The sequence below is a fragment of the Xylona heveae genome (genome assembly GCF_001619985.1).
Source record: "Xylona heveae TC161 unplaced genomic scaffold L228scaffold_9, whole genome shotgun sequence".
Classification (NCBI taxonomy): domain Eukaryota; kingdom Fungi; phylum Ascomycota; class Xylonomycetes; order Xylonales; family Xylonaceae; genus Xylona; species Xylona heveae.
In genome coordinates this window covers 638,174-655,201 of record NW_017264201.1, presented here as the reverse complement: position 1 = coordinate 655,201, position 17,028 = coordinate 638,174, and the positions used below count along the sequence as shown (strand labels likewise).

General features: G+C 48.9%; 6 protein-coding genes across 6 annotated transcripts; 5 read left to right on the top strand and 1 right to left on the bottom strand.

Moving 5' to 3' along the window:
* Nucleotides 1–143: 143 nt before the first annotated feature.
* On the top strand, nucleotides 144–1,714 carry L228DRAFT_249534 (hypothetical protein). The gene has a single exon (XM_018333111.1). The coding sequence runs from the start codon at nucleotides 327–329 to the stop codon at nucleotides 1,410–1,412; it is 1,086 nt and encodes a 361-aa protein (XP_018186284.1). The 5' UTR covers nucleotides 144–326; the 3' UTR covers nucleotides 1,413–1,714.
* Nucleotides 1,715–2,572: 858 nt separating this feature from the next.
* L228DRAFT_178089 (hypothetical protein) lies at nucleotides 2,573–4,076 on the top strand. Its single transcript, XM_018329534.1, has 4 exons — nucleotides 2,573–2,744; nucleotides 2,796–2,947; nucleotides 3,293–3,736; nucleotides 3,814–4,076. The coding sequence occupies exons 1-4, from the start codon at nucleotides 2,704–2,706 to the stop codon at nucleotides 3,906–3,908; spliced, it is 732 nt and encodes a 243-aa protein (XP_018186283.1). The 5' UTR covers nucleotides 2,573–2,703; the 3' UTR covers nucleotides 3,909–4,076.
* Nucleotides 4,077–5,828: 1,752 nt separating this feature from the next.
* On the top strand, nucleotides 5,829–6,704 carry L228DRAFT_212912 (cyclin-domain-containing protein; the record flags this gene model as incomplete). Its single annotated transcript, XM_018329960.1, has 2 exons — nucleotides 5,829–6,214; nucleotides 6,287–6,704. 2 exons carry the CDS (start codon nucleotides 5,829–5,831, stop codon nucleotides 6,702–6,704), a joined length of 804 nt encoding a protein of 267 aa, XP_018186282.1.
* A 1,777-nt stretch (nucleotides 6,705–8,481) lies between these two features.
* L228DRAFT_240487 (ARM repeat-containing protein) lies at nucleotides 8,482–11,916 on the top strand (the record flags this gene model as incomplete). Its single annotated transcript, XM_018331247.1, has 3 exons — nucleotides 8,482–8,800; nucleotides 8,956–10,634; nucleotides 10,702–11,916. The coding sequence occupies 3 exons, from the start codon at nucleotides 8,482–8,484 to the stop codon at nucleotides 11,914–11,916; spliced, it is 3,213 nt and encodes a 1,070-aa protein (XP_018186281.1).
* Nucleotides 11,917–12,583: 667 nt separating this feature from the next.
* On the top strand, nucleotides 12,584–14,822 carry L228DRAFT_249529 (dienelactone hydrolase family protein). The gene is made up of 7 exons (XM_018333110.1): nucleotides 12,584–12,605; nucleotides 12,728–12,821; nucleotides 13,196–13,279; nucleotides 13,430–13,581; nucleotides 13,732–13,977; nucleotides 14,220–14,331; nucleotides 14,607–14,822. Exons 2-7 carry the CDS (start codon nucleotides 12,761–12,763, stop codon nucleotides 14,759–14,761), a joined length of 810 nt encoding a protein of 269 aa, XP_018186280.1. The 5' UTR covers nucleotides 12,584–12,605; nucleotides 12,728–12,760; the 3' UTR covers nucleotides 14,762–14,822.
* Nucleotides 14,823–15,116: 294 nt separating this feature from the next.
* Nucleotides 15,117–16,875, bottom strand: L228DRAFT_178007 (Ketosamine-3-kinase). Its single transcript, XM_018329533.1, has 3 exons — nucleotides 16,428–16,875; nucleotides 15,624–16,356; nucleotides 15,117–15,453 (listed from the first exon to the last, which is right to left on the bottom strand). Exons 1-3 carry the CDS (start codon nucleotides 16,621–16,623, stop codon nucleotides 15,360–15,362), a joined length of 1,023 nt encoding a protein of 340 aa, XP_018186279.1. The 5' UTR covers nucleotides 16,624–16,875; the 3' UTR covers nucleotides 15,117–15,359.
* Nucleotides 16,876–17,028: the final 153 nt, after the last annotated feature.

The window sequence follows — 17,028 nt, the reverse complement described above, 5'->3', positions numbered from 1 at the left end:
GTGGGTGCGGCACGGGGATCCAGAGATCCTCTTCATTAAAAGAGCCGCTAGAAAGGGAGATCGATGGACGAGCCACGTTGCGCTTCCCGGCGGCAAGAGAGACCCGTCCGACGAGAACGATTTGGCCGCTGCGATACGGGAAACTCTAGAAGAAGTTGGACTTGATATATCTCCTGCAGATGGCTCATCAATTTATGTTGGCAACCTATCAGAACGTGTGGTGACTACCTCATGGGGGACCATACCGTGAGGCGACCATTTCCCCATTGGCTACCTTTCCCACGACACGAAGGATTACTGACGTTAGCTTTCACCTTTGTAGGCTCATGGTACTCTGCCCTTTCGTGTTTCTTATCACTCGTCCCGACGTGCCTCCGTTGAAGCTTCAGCAGTCTGAAGTAGCATCTGCTCATTGGGTCTCTCTACGGGCGCTGCTAGCACCCTCGCAACGAACGGTAGAACGATGCGATGTATCGGATCGGTTGATCCGCCAAAGCGGTCATCTTACGAGAGCATTCTTCCGGGCGATGCTAGGTCAAATGGTCTTTGCTGCAGTCCGACTAAGGCCAACCGAAAGTCTCTATTCCAGCCGAGCACCTGGTTTCTTACCTAGCTATGATGGCTGCGATGAAGGGGACACGATTGTCCCGGGCGCAGTAGAGGGGAGACATGATTCTCATGACGAAACAAAGAGCCAGGCTGCGGCTAGAGGTCGAGCTGTCGGCCAAATTAGTGCAGAGCCTCCGACCCCGACGTTGTCAACTTCGCCGTCGCGCGCACTTGCAAAGCGACCCTTGCTTACCACATTGAAGGAATGGTGGCTTGGCGATCATGCTGGTTCAGCTAACATGGATCGACCACTCTTGCTCTGGGGCCTTACGCTCGGTGTTCTCGCCGACTTCCTCGAATTGCTTCCCCCACACGACGCCCTTGGTCTGTGGAGCTATCCGACATTTACGCCTTGGGACGTTAGATTTACAATTAGAGTGATGACGTTCTTTTTCCGACGAAGGAAACAATGCGAATTGGAAGAGGAACAAAGACTGGCAAGGTCGGAACAAGTGACCAAGCAAAGCGGCGGTGGCAATGAGGAGCAAAATATGGCTGTGGGGCAAACAAAAGATATTGATTCTGCAGAAACAATGGAATCAGCGGCTGCCCTTTCCGAGCCCCCCGCAGTGGCCGTGGAAGAAGGTTTAGACGCCGTCGGATTAGTGAGAAGATCAGAAGGAGGAATCACTCAAAATGTGAGAGAACGGTCCTGGCATAGACCGCGTTCGAGCGCTGTTGGGGTCCTTTTGGACGGATACTATACTTATGTTCGACGCTCAGTGGCGCTGGCGCTGCTTGGTCGATTTACATTTTTAGGCTTGATCCTTGTTCATCTTTTTAGGCGTTGGCAAAAACAATAAGCGTAAAACAAATTTAAGTGTGTACATTTGTCGGCGCGGTCTTCTATCGTTTTTGCTTCCTTCAGAACATGAGTAGGAAATTTAGTCGGTTCAAGTATAGACACATAAATTGTCAGGCTTGGCCTTCTCAATGATGCAAGCGTCTCTCGTAGAGCGCATTGGCCTCCGGGACATATTCAAATGGCAATCTATAAACCTACCTACCTTAGGTAGGTAGACACTCCAAGCTTCCCTCGCCCCCTCCGAGCAAGAAATATACGTCCGGATTGTGCAGAGAGTGTGTATATATAACTGATATTGGGTTCGACTCCTAATGGCGCTGGTCCAATGTGCGGAGTTGGTTGTACCGTTTTCTCGGATGAGACGCGATAAGATAAAAATGCAGTCAGAAATTTAAGGTCATCCTGCAAGCCTTGACCAGTAAATCCGTATTTGGTGACTCAATCTGCCCCTACATCCTCAGCTGACGCGAGTGTCACTTAGCCTCCGGATATTTTTTCCGTGAGGCTTACCCCTCTGTCAAAGGGAGCTTTACTCCGTATGTGGGTAGTGGTTTCTTCCTTGGGCGTCTAGAATAGAGTATGTGGCAGTCGCAGAGGTCAGCGTCCACATAAGCATATCATGCAGACCTGCATTTGATCAGCTCACAATTTAAGCAATTCGAGCTGATAGCGAATCATGTCTATGTAGCTAGAGCTTTGCCAAACGTTTCCTACGAGCAGGAGCCCCGTATCGTGCAAAGCATTTATTGTTTCCTATACCTCGAAATTACGCTTCAAGTTCCTTCGGAATGAAGTATTCGCTACTTTCAGCTCCGGCAATTATCAGCCGACGGGAGCTATTGGATCATGCCATCGTCATCAGGTATTTGGGAAAACTCAGGCAAAAGGCTACGAAAGCTGAAACAGTTAATTGTTTTCTTCGTAAATACTTCACATTCTACATAATCTTCTTTTCTCCCAGAAGTTGAAAGGAATTGAGACACATAAAGGGTATCAATCGGTTCATCCGGAAGCCTATTCGTATTGACCCTGATTCTTCCGTCGTTTGATTACTTATACGAACTCTCCGAACTTTTTCCGTAGCCGCTGCCCGAGAGTCTCGCGCGAGTCATCCTCACCAATTCCAGACGCCTCCACCAAAACGTCTCCGAGGAGCCAAGAACGCCATTGACAAATTGTTTAAGCAAGCAATTTTTCTCTTAAAAGCTGCCTGCTTGACTGGCTGAGAATATTTCATTATTCCTTCCCCGTATCTCGAGATCGATAGCTGTTTCCTCTCATAAACAAACATGAAGATTCTCACTAAAGAAGAAGAGCAAGCTCACTACAAGTAAGCAGTCCGAGCTCTTGAGACCCTTTGCGTTCATACTGACTTTTCCAGTGCCGTCGTCAAGGGCGGTCTTGTCGGAGGTGCTCTTGGTCTTGCCGTTGGTGGTGCGGGTATCTGGGCCGCCAGTGCACGATTTCCTGCGTTTAGATCCCTGACCATACCGATGCGGACTTTCCTTTTCACCTCCTCTGGTACTTTTGCAGGTACGGTGTCCTACGCTCTTTTGGTTTGACTTCCATTGTCCTATCATTCGCATTGGGCTATTCTCTCACGTGGCTCCGCGTTCGGTCGTATCCCAAATTCAAGCGATTGTGGGAGCTTTTTATCGTATTCAGCATACACGAACCGCGCAAAGCGTACTCTCTCATAAAGTATACGCTCTATCACAATAAGCTTGTCTTACGGCGAGAATTCTGAAGACATTGATGCGAGCGATTGTCCCTGCAGTTGCTGCTACGACTTGCGACAAATCCACATGCTGCGGCATCAATCGATTTCAAGGACGAGAATGAAGTTATTGAATTGAGGCTAATATATTTTGTTAATAGCTATCATCAATGCTGACCGGTCTTCCCGTGCTTTTGAAATTTCCCGCCACCCTGACGAACAATATCGCGATGAGTCGTCTCGCGAGCTGCAACAGCTCGAGGCGCAAAAGTCTAGCTACGAGAAATTCATGGACTGGGGCCGTGAAAACCGGTATCCTATTGTCGGTGTCTCATGGCTGGCATCCATGGCCGTTGCGCTCGGTCTCGTTGGTCGCAATCCCTACCTCTCGACGCAACAAAAGCTGGTGCAGGCACGTGTGTATGCCCAAGGTTTGACGCTGGCAGTATTGGTAGCTACGGCCGCCTTTGAGATTGGCGACGCGAAACAGGGTCAGAGCCGATGGCAGACGGTCAAGGTGGTTGATCCCAACGATCCGGAGCACAAGCGCATCATTGAGAAGAAGATTCACCGTGAGCGCTACGCTGGTGAGGACCAGTGGATGGGTATGTCCCTTTTCTCTTGTCCCAGCCGTTGTCCATGTCCGCAGCCAATGAGACAGTCTAACACGCATTGATTATAGACATGGTCGAGACAGAAGAGCGTAAGCTCAAGGAGCGCGAGCAGGCCGTTCACGCTAAGGAGCAAAAAGATGCTCAGAAGCAGAAGTCCAACTAACGGGCGATTGCCTGGTTGGCCGTTACGAGCTGGAAAATGTGCCTTTTTGTTACCCTCGATTGATTGGACGCGTTGGATACACGCTGGATATTATCCCATCTTGTAGGGAGATTTGCCAGTCCCCAGGTTTGCCGACATCATTAATCTTGGATCCCGACTCTCGCTCTCGGAGGACTACCAGACCAATTGTAGAAAGACGCAGTCTTTTATTATGAGCATTACTGGCTTTTGCATGTTTATACCGTAGTTCGGCGTAAAGCGAGGCGTTAGTTGATTCTTGTTTTAGATAATGAAGTTAAGATACCGTAAAATTAACTACTTGACTGATCACGTGATTAGCAGCGTCGAGTTGGTTTAGTAGAAACGCTCTTCAAAGCCAAATGGTCAAATCGATGTGTCACAGATCGGCTTGTGTTGGACCGAGAGTTAATATAGATGCAGAACATGAAGCGATGGTTTTCTTGGCAGGAACCTTTGAGTTGGACGATGCTGTACGGAGCTATTATCCTGCATGAACCCATTACAAGCGTGAGGATTTCTTTCTATCATTTTTTTTTTTATTGAATGGGTTACCATGGGAGAAAGGATGGATATCTAAGGCGACCGAGAGTCCAATAAGTGGAAATGCTGTTATCTCTGCGTTTCGCTCTTTTCTTTATCTAACCTACCTGACTTACCTACCTAAGGTAGTTGCTGATACGCCACGATGATACGGAGATGAGATGCAATGGTGCAATCTTAGAAATGTATGCTTGTTAAAAAATGGTCAAATCATCATCATTGGATTCCGTCTTTCCTGCTTACCCCTGGTCATTTCTCTCCTGTGGCTCGGCCAATGGAGGCAGCGCATCTGCCCACGACCGGGTCGAGATCGCTATGAGCCGAACGACACGTTGTGTGAAAACATGCATGAAGGCTGATCTCTGCTATTTCCCCTTTGACTTTATTTCATGGCTTTCCCCTCGCTCTCTCCCCCCATCTCCCTCTGTTTTCTTCTGTTCTTTTTCCAACTCTTGAACGGAAGTACCTCTGTCTGTACCAGAGGAGTATCTGGGATCGCTACCGGGTTCGCTCTCCCTTCTCTCGCTCTCTCGTAGCTACGTAATTGCCCGAGTGGAGCTTCCTCCGGAGTACTTTCCCGTCTCCTTTCGCGCGGGTCAGCCTTGGTTTAGATCACTTTTACGTGGCTTCGGTGCGGGAAAGTACGTCAGACGAGAAACTCCTCCACGAACAAAGGTCGCCCACAACGCCCCCCAGCCAAGACTTTGTTCCTGCAACTGTGTGTGGCTCCCTTTTTCAATCTCTTTCAAATGATCAGCCCTATTAATCCGACACTGGCAGATCTGGTAGAAGACTGATCATCCTGGGCGCTTTCCATCTTCAGAGACTGTCCTCAACAGAGACCTTCTCTCTCTTCCCCTCGTTCCTGTTACGGTCTTCCACAGACACTCTCCAAACGTCCCCAGTCAATCCTCTCAGCCATCTACCCCCGGTTCGTCTCGCCCGCCGCATTATGCCCGCGCGCTTCTTTGGCCACTTCCTGTCTTTCACTTGGCTACCTACCTGCATTCACTTTGACGCGGCGCGATGTTGACTTCCTCACCCTCGCCGACTTTACACCCTGTCAATCCTGCGTCCGTCGCTGCTTTTCATCGCTCTCGCGCATGCGTGCAATCGCGCTCTCCCTCACGTCCATTTCCGCATCCTTCTTCGTCTTCCTCTTCCTCCTCCTTTTCTTCGTACAGGGCCGGCATAGCAAGTGTTTCTCCTCCAAAGAGCTTGCAACCGCCGCGGACGGTCGGTCCTCCAGTTACCTCCGACATAGCTTCGAGACCCGCCTACGTTGAGAGTGATATAAGTTGTCGAGGTGGTAGTGGTGCTGCTCCTGCTGCTGCTGCCTCCCCGCACATTTCTACACACATGATCCCATCACATTCCCCCTCTTCTGGCCCGGCTGCCGCCGAGTCGGCGCCGATTGCTCCAACAAACACTACTCCACTGGGCAAGCGCCGAGAGACGTCTACCTCGCCACGGACCACTGCTCAGGCTCAGCAATCGCAAACACCTGCAACTCCGGCTCAGCCCAATCCAGTACCTTCTGCGTCCAACACATCGGTTGATCGAGAGGTTGCCTCCCCAAAGAGACTGCGCGCTCCTCAGCCCGCCCTTAAGGTCATGCCGGCTCGCTACGAAGACTGCAACGTCAAAGATCTCATCGTACTTATTTCCAATATGCTAATGGAGCTTGTTCGGTATAATGATACCATTCCACTCAGCAATGGCGGCCTGACGCGCTTCCACTCCAGGTACGGACTACCCCGTTGGCTCCCCAATCTATTTTTGAGTTCCAACTAACCTAATTGGCCTTTGCGATTCAGAGCTCCTCCTGGCATTTCCATTCCAGACTACCTCGCTCGTCTCACAACGCATGCCACTCTCAGTCCGCCCATCCTGCTCAGCATGGTCTACTACATCGATCGCTTGTGCGCTCTCTATCCGGCCTTCAACATCTCCTCGTTGACGGTTCACCGATTTCTCATCACTGCTGCCACTGTGGCTTCCAAGGGTCTCTCGGACGCGTTTTGGACAAACAATACATATGCACGAGTAGGCGGTGTCAGTCTTCGCGAATTAGCCTTGCTCGAGCTCGAGTTTCTCTGGCGTGTTGAGTGGCGCATTGTACCAAAGCCTGAGGTTCTGGTCGATTATTATCGCAGCCTCGTGCAGCGTAGTGAGGGATTTACAATTGAAGATGCAATGGAGACAAATGGCGACGCTGCTGCTCCTGAGCCCTGATGCTATGCTCCGAGGTCAATTGGCCGATTTGTAGGAGCAGTGGCTTTCTATTTCTCCTTTCGCTTCGATGACGCGCATGATGACCATGGTGGAACTCTTTTTTCCTTTTTATGTTTTCAAAGCATGATTCTCCTATAAGCTATATGGAGGCACGGAGGCGCTTTTTCTTGAGCATTTTTCATTCATCGCAGCATATACCCGTGGCGTTATTTCTCCACTACTGGCAACGTCTTTGTCTCCTCCATTTTATTTTAATTTTATTCTCTTCTCTTTTCTCCCTTTTTCTTTTTTCCCATGTCCCGATCTTCTCTTCGTGCAAAAAGACAGTATCTGCCATGCAACGTCTATCAATCGTTTTGCATGTGCCTGTCATGAATACTGTTGGTTGCAAGGCGCGTCATATGGCAGTATGGCTACACCTTGGGATCCAAGCAAAAGCAAATCCTGGAAAGCGAACCATGGCATAGATGCGGCTCGGCATTCAGAGCAGGGCATTCGCTATTCGGAATTCGCATCGACGCTTGTTCTGCAGCTGATTTGCTTTGGATGACCTCAATTGTCTGGGAAAAGACCATGCGGCTCTCATTTCACTTGTTTATGACACAGGGGACAGCATATATGGGAGCCTTGGCAGTAATTCATCGTGTTCATTTTTCTTCATAATTGGATGTATTTTAAGGATCCTTCACTTCAGAACGAGAATAGTCTTGCATGGATGTTAACCATGATAAATACTATTGGAGGCTTGCAATCAACATATAACTATCTGCAATTCCTAATACATAATTACCGTATATGTGAATCAAATTTCAGTCTTGATTATCAACTACACGCGTTCAGCAAGTGTGATTTGACACATTTCGACGCAAATAATCCACAAAGTGGACATGGTCAATCTCCATCAGAAGTTCGGGGATTGCCGCTGCTCCGGCGCCGGACAACCTCGGCTCGCATCTTGCGCCAATCAAAGGAGCTCTGCTGATAGCAGCAGGAGCAACGGAAGACAACTATAGACCAAGAGATCCCGAGACGTTGATGAAGCTAATTCATGTTTCTGTGTTATAGCTATTATTGTTTTCGGCCTTCTGCTTGCTTCTTTGTACCAAGGCTTCATTTCATTGCTGGATTCGTGCTCTGAAATTTATTTTGTTTGACGTGTCTAATTGCTATAATCTCATTTACGGCCTTGACCCTTTCCGTCATCATCAATCGACTCGCTCCCTCAAATCACCAAATGACAGCCTGATCTGCCTTGTTTTCCATTCGCTGCCAAAATTCCAATCAACCTCCTTCTTCGTAGTCTGCCACTGGCGACGCACACCAGCCGATTACACCCCATATTCAGAACGGCCAAATTCTAACGCCATCCCTCTCTGTGCTCCCTGCACGGCCTCGTTGACGGACAGCAGCATACGCTCCTCTGAGGTTCGAAGATAATTTCTGGTTCGCTGGTAGCGTTAGAGCAACTCACTCTGTACTCGCCATTCGGGCCTTCAAATGAAAAATTCAACTGCTTGAGCTTTCACGCGCACTCTTGCCAAGTCTGGGAACGACGGGCCCGTTGACATCTTGATAATTGCCTGACGACGTCATTTTCTACCAACGCCGATAGCAACCTGCTGTTGTTGCTACTCTCGACAACGACAAAACGTTGCGCCTCTAGTACGGAGCAAACTGCGCAGATTTGGCAGGCTATATATCACATTCTTGCCCCGAGGCGACTTCTTCCTTTGGCGGCTATCAATAGCCTCAGTCTATCGTCCTGATCAATTTCAAGATGACCCGCCCTGCTTCGCCTCCATTGCTCGCCGAGCTCCGTGATCCGTCTTCCATTTCCGCGCAGGTGGCCGCCCTCAGAGCGCTCAAGAATGAGATTATTGGCCATGAGCAGCGCAAAGAAAGTTGGATCAACCTCGGCGTGGTCCCACCTGTCGTCCGAATCCTGACCTCTGCTCGTGCGCGGGGCAAAGCTGCTTCAAGCAGAGATGGCAATGGCATGTCACGAGACGGTCAAGGCATTGTGCACGACTCCTTCGGGGATGCACAGGACGAAGCGCGTTTACAGGCCACCATTGTCGTTGGAAGCCTAGCTCAAGGTAAGCTGCTCGTGTATTCTTGCGGGTGTGATTGTGTCTTTCTGTTACGTAGGGAAGCACAAACCGTTCAATGTGGACGCGCACCCCTTTTCGCTCTAATTATTTTTTGGAGAGAATCATTGTTTGAGTAACCACTGTATGCATCTCCAATTTAGGTGGGCCGGCTTTCGTGGCACCTCTCCTCTCAGCCGGTGTCATTCCACCTCTCCTCGCTACCCTAGCCCCCGGCGAAGCTTCACCGCAGCTTCTCCTCGCAACACTGCGCGCCCTCGATAGCATTGCACAGTCTCTTCCTTCCGATTACCCCGGCGTAGGTCTCTCAGATGCTTCCCTGCCCAGCTTGCTATGCGGTCGGCGAAATGCAGAGAATATAGCCGCGATTTTGTCGCAAACCTCATCCGCCTCCATCATTCAAGAACAGATTGCTCTCACAGCTTCTATAATTGCAAAGTCGTGTCGAGAAGATCGTCATCGGGCCGCATTAGCCAGGCATCATGTCCTTGATGCCTTGGCCGCAAGACTAGCGAGCTTCATTGTAGCTACGGGCTTCATCTTGTCCACAGCGGAGCCCTCAGCGGACCGCCCTCATGCGACGGAGGCCATTCCGCCGCCTGCGCCATCTCGAGCTCAGTTGGCTCCTATTTTAGAGGCGATAGCGGTCATCATTCAGCACTCGAAGTACCGGACATTACAGTTACTTTTTTCCCCCGCTATGGTTGCCGTCTTTCCACCCTCAAGCTTAGACCCGGTCGCCAAAGCGGCTTGGGGGTTTGCATTGACGCCGCGAACTGCGCATCTCAATCCCATAGACCAGCTGCTTCCGCAGTTACCCGGGTACTACTCTAAGAGTAGCTCGCCTCAATCGGCGGCGTTTCCCCCACTTGGCAGTTCACGATTCTCAAGGACATCGAGCGCAACGAACTTGGCGTCCGAGCTCGGCTCCAGCAATGAGCGTGCGCTGGCAGAGGATATTGACAGCCCTCTGGTTGCATGGCTTGTGCATGTCGCCCGCGCCGAGGGTGGACGGATCCGGGTCATGGCCGCTTGGGTGCTTTCGATTTTGTGTCGCTCCGGCTTTGCGCACAAGCGTCGTGAAGCCAGTCTGGCACTGCTCATTGTCCCGCTTCTCGTTCGCATTCTTAAAGATGAGTGCGACAAGCTGGACGTTACGCAAAGCCCAGATGCATGCGACGGATGGGCTGTCATAGAGCGAGCTCCCCTGGTGCTTGCATTACTAGTCATGGACAGCCCAGACTTACAGAAAGCGGCAGACGACGCGGATGCCATAAAGGTCTTGGCACAACTTCTTAAAAAGACCTTTGAAGCAGTCCCGAGCTCAACCCGTCCGGCATATTGGAGTGCAAACCCAACCGAGACGCAGTATGCCTCATCATCTGTTGAAGCGCTCAGCTCGAATAATCTAGGCCCTGCTGGAGTATCGCCCATGGTGACACATTTGATGCGGTGCCGGGCGGGCGCGCTCAGCGCTTTAGCCGCTATTTCCCCGTTTAAAGACGAGTATCGGAAGAAAATTATTGACAATGGCGTTGTGCCTTATATTATCGACTCGCTGAAACCGTTGGAACCTGGTGCAGCTGGTGTCAGTGATGGCATCTCAACCACATCAGCTGGCAATCCACCATCGGTCCTTTTGGCCGCCTGTAGTGCTGCTCGCGCACTCTCAAGGTCGGTCAGTGTTTTACGGACCAGTCTGATCGACAATGGCATTGCTACGCCCCTTTTTTCCCTGCTGAGGCATCACAATATTGAAGTTCAGATATCCGCGACAGCAGTTATTTGCAATTTGGTCATTGAATTTAGCCCAATGCGTGAGGTGAGTTCTAGCTTTTTCTTCCCTTCCTCGTCGTTTCTTAGAATTTATTCTAAACTTCATTTGGCAGACCATTCTTGATGCCGGCGTGCTCCACATTCTGTGCCAGCAAGCGCACTCACCGAGCGCCAAACTTCGACTCAACGCCGTCTGGGCGCTCAAGCATCTTGTCTTTTCCGCACCAAACGACGTCAAAATGTCATGTGTACGGGAGCTCGGACCCAGCTGGCTTATCCAGCTCATCACCGAAGAGACTGATGATTTCGGTAACTACGGTGAAGAATTCAGGCCGTCAACACCACGAACGCCGCTCGGCATGGGCTCTTCAAATGCTGCAGGAGAGCAAGTCGATCTTCTCAACTCGACAGAGCCCGAGCGGCCTTGCGCAGGAGATGAATATGAGGGTGACCTTACAATGACAGACAGCATTGGCTCACTTAGCCGATCATCGCGGCCAGACGTTTCGCTCGAGACAAATGGTGCAAACTCGTCATCGCGACTGGGCACCGCGCCATCGACTACAGAAAACATCAAGGCCCGGCTAGCCGTCATCAAAGATGATGAACTCGACCCAGTCCAACAAGCGCGTCGAGACGATATCGCTGTACAGGAACAAGGTTTAGACCTCATTCGAAATCTCATCTGCGGTCCCGGCGCCCCAGAGATGATTGATTTCCTATTCTCTACGCTCGGCCAGGATCAAATGTTTCATATTTTCGAATCAAAACTCCGTCCGCGGGTCGTCGACGGCGACAACCAACGTGCCGATCGGACAGGCGCCCGCGCTCAACGTGCAGCATCAGCAGGAACAACTACGACATATCCCCAGTATCGAATTGGCAATATCGCAGTTTCCGCCTCTTCTTCGTCTTCGTCTCCTTCTTTCTCTCAGCCACCGCAGAATGCGAACCAGAACCAGACCTCTGGCAAATCGATCCCACCAACGCCTGAAATCATCCTTGCCGTCTGTTTTGTGCTTGTTCACATCGCTGCTGGTCAGCCACGACATCGACAGATTCTCATTTCTCAGAGCGATCTCATGTCCGAGCTCGTGCCCTTGTTCAATCATCCAAATCGACATATTCGCGCCGCATGTGCCTGGATCGTTATCAATTTGACATGGGTAGATGATACCTCTGATCAGATGAATGGCCGTGCGAGAGCATTGGAATTAAAGAATCTAGGGATCGAGAGTCGACTCAGAGGCATGGAGTCCGATCCCGAATTGGATGTGCGAGAGCGAGTCAAGACTGCGCTGGCTCAGTTAGGAAGTCTCCTAAGATAGTGACATTGTTTTTCATTTCTTGTTACCATTTAATTTCTGGCCTCTATTCGGGCAGCCGAAGCAAATCGGGTGGTGTCATTTTTTTTTTCATTTCCATAATTGTCTTCATCTTTTTGGTTTCTTGATTTCAGTAATTTGCTGTTGAGATTTACTTTGCATGGTCGCGGTCAATTGTTGGTCGGGTGGTGGGAACAGTGGAATTGTACATGTGCAAGATTAACTGGGCTAGCAGCGTATGAGAAGTGGTGCATGTATCAGAGGAAAAGATATGGCGTTGATTGATATATGAGGAAATGCGATAACGATTTTTTCACAATTCAAACATATTTTTTATTTCTTCTGTCTGATATTATTTTTCGATGCGAATGAAAGAAACGAGGGGCCTAGGTACATTTGGTGTTTTGGCAAGAGGAAAAACAATCTGGCATTTGATGGGGTAAATGATTTATAGACCAACCAAGTCAGCTTGACAAATTTAAATAAATCAGATGTCATCTCTTGAACCAGAACGTAGCTATAAAACATTGCAGCCAAGGTAGCTGTACGTGAACCTGAGCAATGCCCCTCATCGATGCCCCTCAGTCGACTAACGGCATCTGCCGAGTTGGCCCTAGATCTCCCACTAGTTAGCTCTCTCTTGCACCGCCGGAAGACAAGCTATCGATACACCATATCAACACCCAAAAAAGGTATCAGTGCATCACATTTCTGTACGAGAAGAACCTTTTCCAATTGTTCGAAGTTTTTTGGACATACGTCCTTTCTACATAAGAAATGAAAGCGCAAGAGGGCTAATATCTTTGCATTGAAGTTCCAGAGAGAGAGAGAGAGCAAGCTAGCGAAGATGCTCATCAAAGAGACCCATCAGGATGTCCCTGCCACGGCGGACGGCAAGTCTTCTATGCGTAAGTTGTAATATTGTCTCTTCTGATTTTAAATAACTGTCTTTCTCTTTACCTGTCGTTGCTGTTGTCTTTGGTTTCATCCCCCCCCCCCCGACTCCTGCGTGGGGGGTGTTTCTGTTGTTTCGTGGCAGTGTATTTCACATGCATTTGATACTCTGAATTGCGCGGGGTTGATTTAGAACGATCGTCTGGTCAATCGATTGGCAGTGGGGATATATGTATTGCAGTTTTGTCATTTAATGTCAACATTACCACGTCTTGCCTTTTGCTATATGCTGGCATCAAAACTTGGAAACTCGGAAACTCGGAAATGCAGATTATGATCGAATCACGGGTTCAAGACTCTTGTGTTAACGGACGGACATCTCAACCAGGCATCTTCCTCTTTCATCCTACTATCACCAACTACCCTCATGCTCGATTTCCGGGCGTAGTTGTCTTTTCGGAGATTTACCAAGGTATGTTCTCTTATATGCATCCCCTCCTTCTCCTGTATAGTATATAGATATGATATACCATCTATATCCCTATATCATTGATCTCCCAGCTCCTCAAGAAGAAACGCCTCCCCTTCTCTCCTTCCTCCGTTAGCTAAGAATGTAATGCAGTCACCGGCCCCGTTGCACGATTTGCCAGACAGATTGCCAGCCAAGGTTACATTGTCGCCGCGCCGTCGTCGTATCACGAATTCGTCGGCCCGGAGCCCTTGGCATATGATGGCCCCGGCACGGATCTTGGCAACGAGCTCAAGGTGAAAAAGGTGCGTCTTACCATGCTATCTTGTTTTCAAGTTTCTTCCCCCCCCCGCTTTCTTTGCTCCGTTTCAGACCAAAACTGCACTGTGTTCAAATGCAATCTTGTAAATATAATCTTGTAATCGAGCTGCTGACAAGCTCCCGTATACATATAGAAAGTCGCTGCGTATGACGAAGATGCTTCTCTCGCAGTAAGCGCTCTTTTGGATCTGCCGACGTGCAACGGCCGCATCGGCGCAACAGGCATGTGTCTGGGCGGCCACCTGGCGTACCGGTGCGCGCTAGACTCGCGCGTCAATGCCGCCGTGTGTTATTTTGCCACGGACATTCACAGCAGTACTCTCGGCGAGGGCGACGACAGCCTGAAGCGCGCCGGGGACATTAAAGGCGAATTGGTCATGGTATGTATTCTTGTATTTGATCTTCGTTGGGGAGGGGAGTGGGGGGTTGTGTGCGTTCACGATCTCAGGATCTCAGTGTCTCAAAAGGGCTAGAAAAGGGAAAGAGTCATCTCTTTTCCTTTTTTCCGTTTTTCTTTTCTTTTCCTCCCTTCTTCCCCCCCAAATCTTTTTTTTTCTTTTTTCAATCTTTCCTTTCTTTTATATATATATATATTGAGACTTCTGCTGACAATCATTCATAGATTTTCGGCAAAAAAGACAACCACGTCCCTCCCCAGGGCCGCGATCTGATCCGCCAAACTCTGCACGACGCCAACGTCTGCTTCAACTGGTACGAAGTCGCTTGGGCTCAACGTATGTATCCTCTTTCCTCTTATCCTCTTTTCCTATCCTCTTTTCCTATCCTCTTTTTCTATCCTCTTATCCCTCTCCTCTTATCCCTATCTTTTATCCCTACCCTTTTATCCCTACCCTTTTATCCCTACCCTTTTATCCCTATCCTCTCATCCTCTTAATATCCCACTACCATATCCACAACTAAACCAAGAAAACCCAAGGAACCCCAAAAATAAAAATAAAAACCAAAAGGAACGTACTACACATACATTACCAAACACTAACAACCACAGATGCATTCATCCGCGACGAATCCAGCAAAGGCCGCTACGACCCAGCCATTTCCAAAATCTGTTTCGAGATGCTCCTCGAGCTGTTCAACCGCGCGCTGCGATCGGATTTGGGTCCGCGCGTGGCTGACGCTGGCAAGATTGAGAATATTTGCTAGATTTTTTTTTTTTTTATTTTGTATCTTTTTTGTATCTTTTTTTGTTATCTATTTTTTATTTGAGAGGGAGAGAGAGAGAGAGATATATATATATATACATACATACATATAAAGTGCAAATAGGCAAATAGGCAAGGGGGTAAAAAAAACAACAAAAAAAAACAAAATAGTATATACATGTGCAGAGATGCCTACCTAAATAGCGTGGTTAGTACAGATTTGAGCAAGGTTAAAGAAGTATGAGTAGCTAGGTAGGTACTATGACAATGGACGAGGGACGAGGGATCAGTGACATGTAGCATGTAGCGTGTACACGTCAAGCTAGATTCAAAGTGTCATGTATCATGTATATGATGAATGAAATGTGCGCGTTTATATTGGAAACAGAATGTACGGCTTCGTGATTGGGGATACTATGTAAAATGCCTCTACGGGAACTTGATATCTATATACAAAATATCTCGGACTCTTGGATATATTGCGCGTATATATTACACGATACTTCATCTATACGTAATGAGGGCCAAAGGGATAGGTAATAAGATGAAAATAAATATAAATAAAAATAAAAATAAAAATAAAAATAAATGGGACAAAGTTAGTCGCCGTATTTCTTCCAGAGTTTCTTCATGATGGATACCGCTCCGGCGCGGTATCCGCCGAAAATGGCATGGTGGTTGAGGTGGTGATATCTGTGAGTCGAAAGATGTCACGTTAGCCATCTCATCTCTTTATAATTTTTCAGATTCAACTGAAATATCGAGGACATTAAAACTCAAACCATCTGCCGGCCGGATGGAAGAGGGATGTCATGGAGAAAGGGGAGACAGAGATGGGAATGAAAAAGGGAAAAGGAACATACAATTCATACAGAGCCACTCGGTCTTCCCACTGGTCCTGTGGTTCCGTCTTTGGGCAATAGCGATGGTACTCATCCCAAAACGACTTTCCAAACCCACCAAACATGCTCATGATACCATGATCAAACTCGCCGTGAGCATAGCACGCACTCGGATCAAACACGACATCCTCGACGCCCGGCCGACCTCCAATGGTTCCGCGGGACTTGTTACCGGACCAAAGATCGCCGTGTGTGACCACGGGGGTGACGCCTTTTCCATTATTCAGTACTTCGTCTCCAATCAATCTCGGCACGACGACATCTGCAGTCTTTTTGACGAGCGAGCGGAGTTCGTCATCTGCGCCGTTTGTGCTCTCGCTCTGGCGCAGAATGAAGCGTAGCCTGTTCTCAGCGTAGAATTCTGCCCAGCTGGCCTTGTAGTCATTGGGCTGCGCCGTGTCGCCGCAGCATGTGGTTGCGGGGAAACCAAACATGGGTTTGTCAGACGATCCGTCGTGCGGTGGAGGCGCGGGGGTAGTATGTAGCTTTGCGAGCTTTTGCGCGAGAGACATTCCCGATCCTTCTGACGATGATGAGGATGAAGAGGGGCTGAAGATGCTGCCGCCTCCTAGGTCAAGGAATTCGGTGACCAGAAATGCACCGCCGGGAGAGTCGGAGAGTTTGCCCCATGCGAGAGAGGCAGGGCATAGGCTGGGAACTGCGTCGTGGATGGCGTTGAGGGAAGTGTGTTCTCCTATTATAGAACGGCGTCAGTAAGGTGAGAATTGAACGACAGATTGAAACAGTTTTATTGGTGTATATTACCTTCAAACATAATCTCGGCGTCTCTTCCCTTGCCTGTCTTGACGAAAAAGTTGCGCTTCTCCTCCTTTCCCTCGGGGCTTGTCACTGTTGTGGAAACCTTGGATGTGCTTGAGAATCCGGATCCGCCGTGCGAGGCCACAGATATGACGGCTGGATCGAGGCTCAGGGCCTTGACAATTGCGGAATCTAGCTTCATGATTATGATTTGTCGTGTATTTTATGAGGAACGGTGGTAAGATGCTGAGTATCAATTGCCAATTGCGTGATTATTTTAGTTGTGATCCTTCTCGTCCCACTTTATGACCTTTTCTCTTATGACTGAACTGGTATAAGGTATGTGTTTCAGGATGAAATTTGAAAGTGAAAGGATGGTGGTCTGGCAATAAATCATAGCATCGTACTCTGTTGTTGGGTGTCCGGGGTATGACGTTGTGGTTGGATGTTGTAATGGTGTGGGTCACCTTATCGATAAGAAATCCCTGCTTATAACTAAGTTGATTCATGCATTGCTACACAACTCAGCATAACGTGGCACTTCTATCTTACAGTCAGCATTTATTTCTGGACATTAGGTGACATTAATAAATTTGAATGTTGCATG

What these genes read in the sequence shown, in the direction of transcription:
- L228DRAFT_249534 (XM_018333111.1), top strand. Translation starts at nt 327, where the DNA reads ATGGTACTCTGCCCTTTCGTGTTTCTTATCACTCGTCCCGACGTGCCT.
- L228DRAFT_178089 (XM_018329534.1), top strand. Translation starts at nt 2,704, where the DNA reads ATGAAGATTCTCACTAAAGAAGAAGAGCAAGCTCACTACAA. An exon ending in GAAGAGCAAGCTCACTACAA is followed by an intron (nt 2,745 to 2,795) that starts GTAAGCAGTCCG and finishes TGACTTTTCCAG; the next exon opens with TGCCGTCGTCAAGGGCGGTC. An exon ending in TGGTGAGGACCAGTGGATGG is followed by an intron (nt 3,737 to 3,813) that starts GTATGTCCCTTT and finishes CATTGATTATAG; the next exon opens with ACATGGTCGAGACAGAAGAG.
- L228DRAFT_249529 (XM_018333110.1), top strand. Translation starts at nt 12,761, where the DNA reads ATGCTCATCAAAGAGACCCATCAGGATGTCCCTGCCACGGCGGACGGC. An exon ending in TTAAAGGCGAATTGGTCATG is followed by an intron (nt 13,978 to 14,219) that starts GTATGTATTCTT and finishes AATCATTCATAG; the next exon opens with ATTTTCGGCAAAAAAGACAA. An exon ending in CGAAGTCGCTTGGGCTCAAC is followed by an intron (nt 14,332 to 14,606) that starts GTATGTATCCTC and finishes TAACAACCACAG; the next exon opens with ATGCATTCATCCGCGACGAA.
- L228DRAFT_178007 (XM_018329533.1), bottom strand. Translation starts at nt 16,623, where the DNA reads ATGAAGCTAGATTCCGCAATTGTCAAGGCCCTGAGCCTCGATCCAGCC. An exon ending in CGCCGAGATTATGTTTGAAG is followed by an intron (nt 16,357 to 16,427) that starts GTAATATACACC and finishes GTTCTATAATAG; the next exon opens with GAGAACACACTTCCCTCAAC. An exon ending in CGAGTGGCTCTGTATGAATT is followed by an intron (nt 15,454 to 15,623) that starts GTATGTTCCTTT and finishes TTCGACTCACAG; the next exon opens with ATATCACCACCTCAACCACC.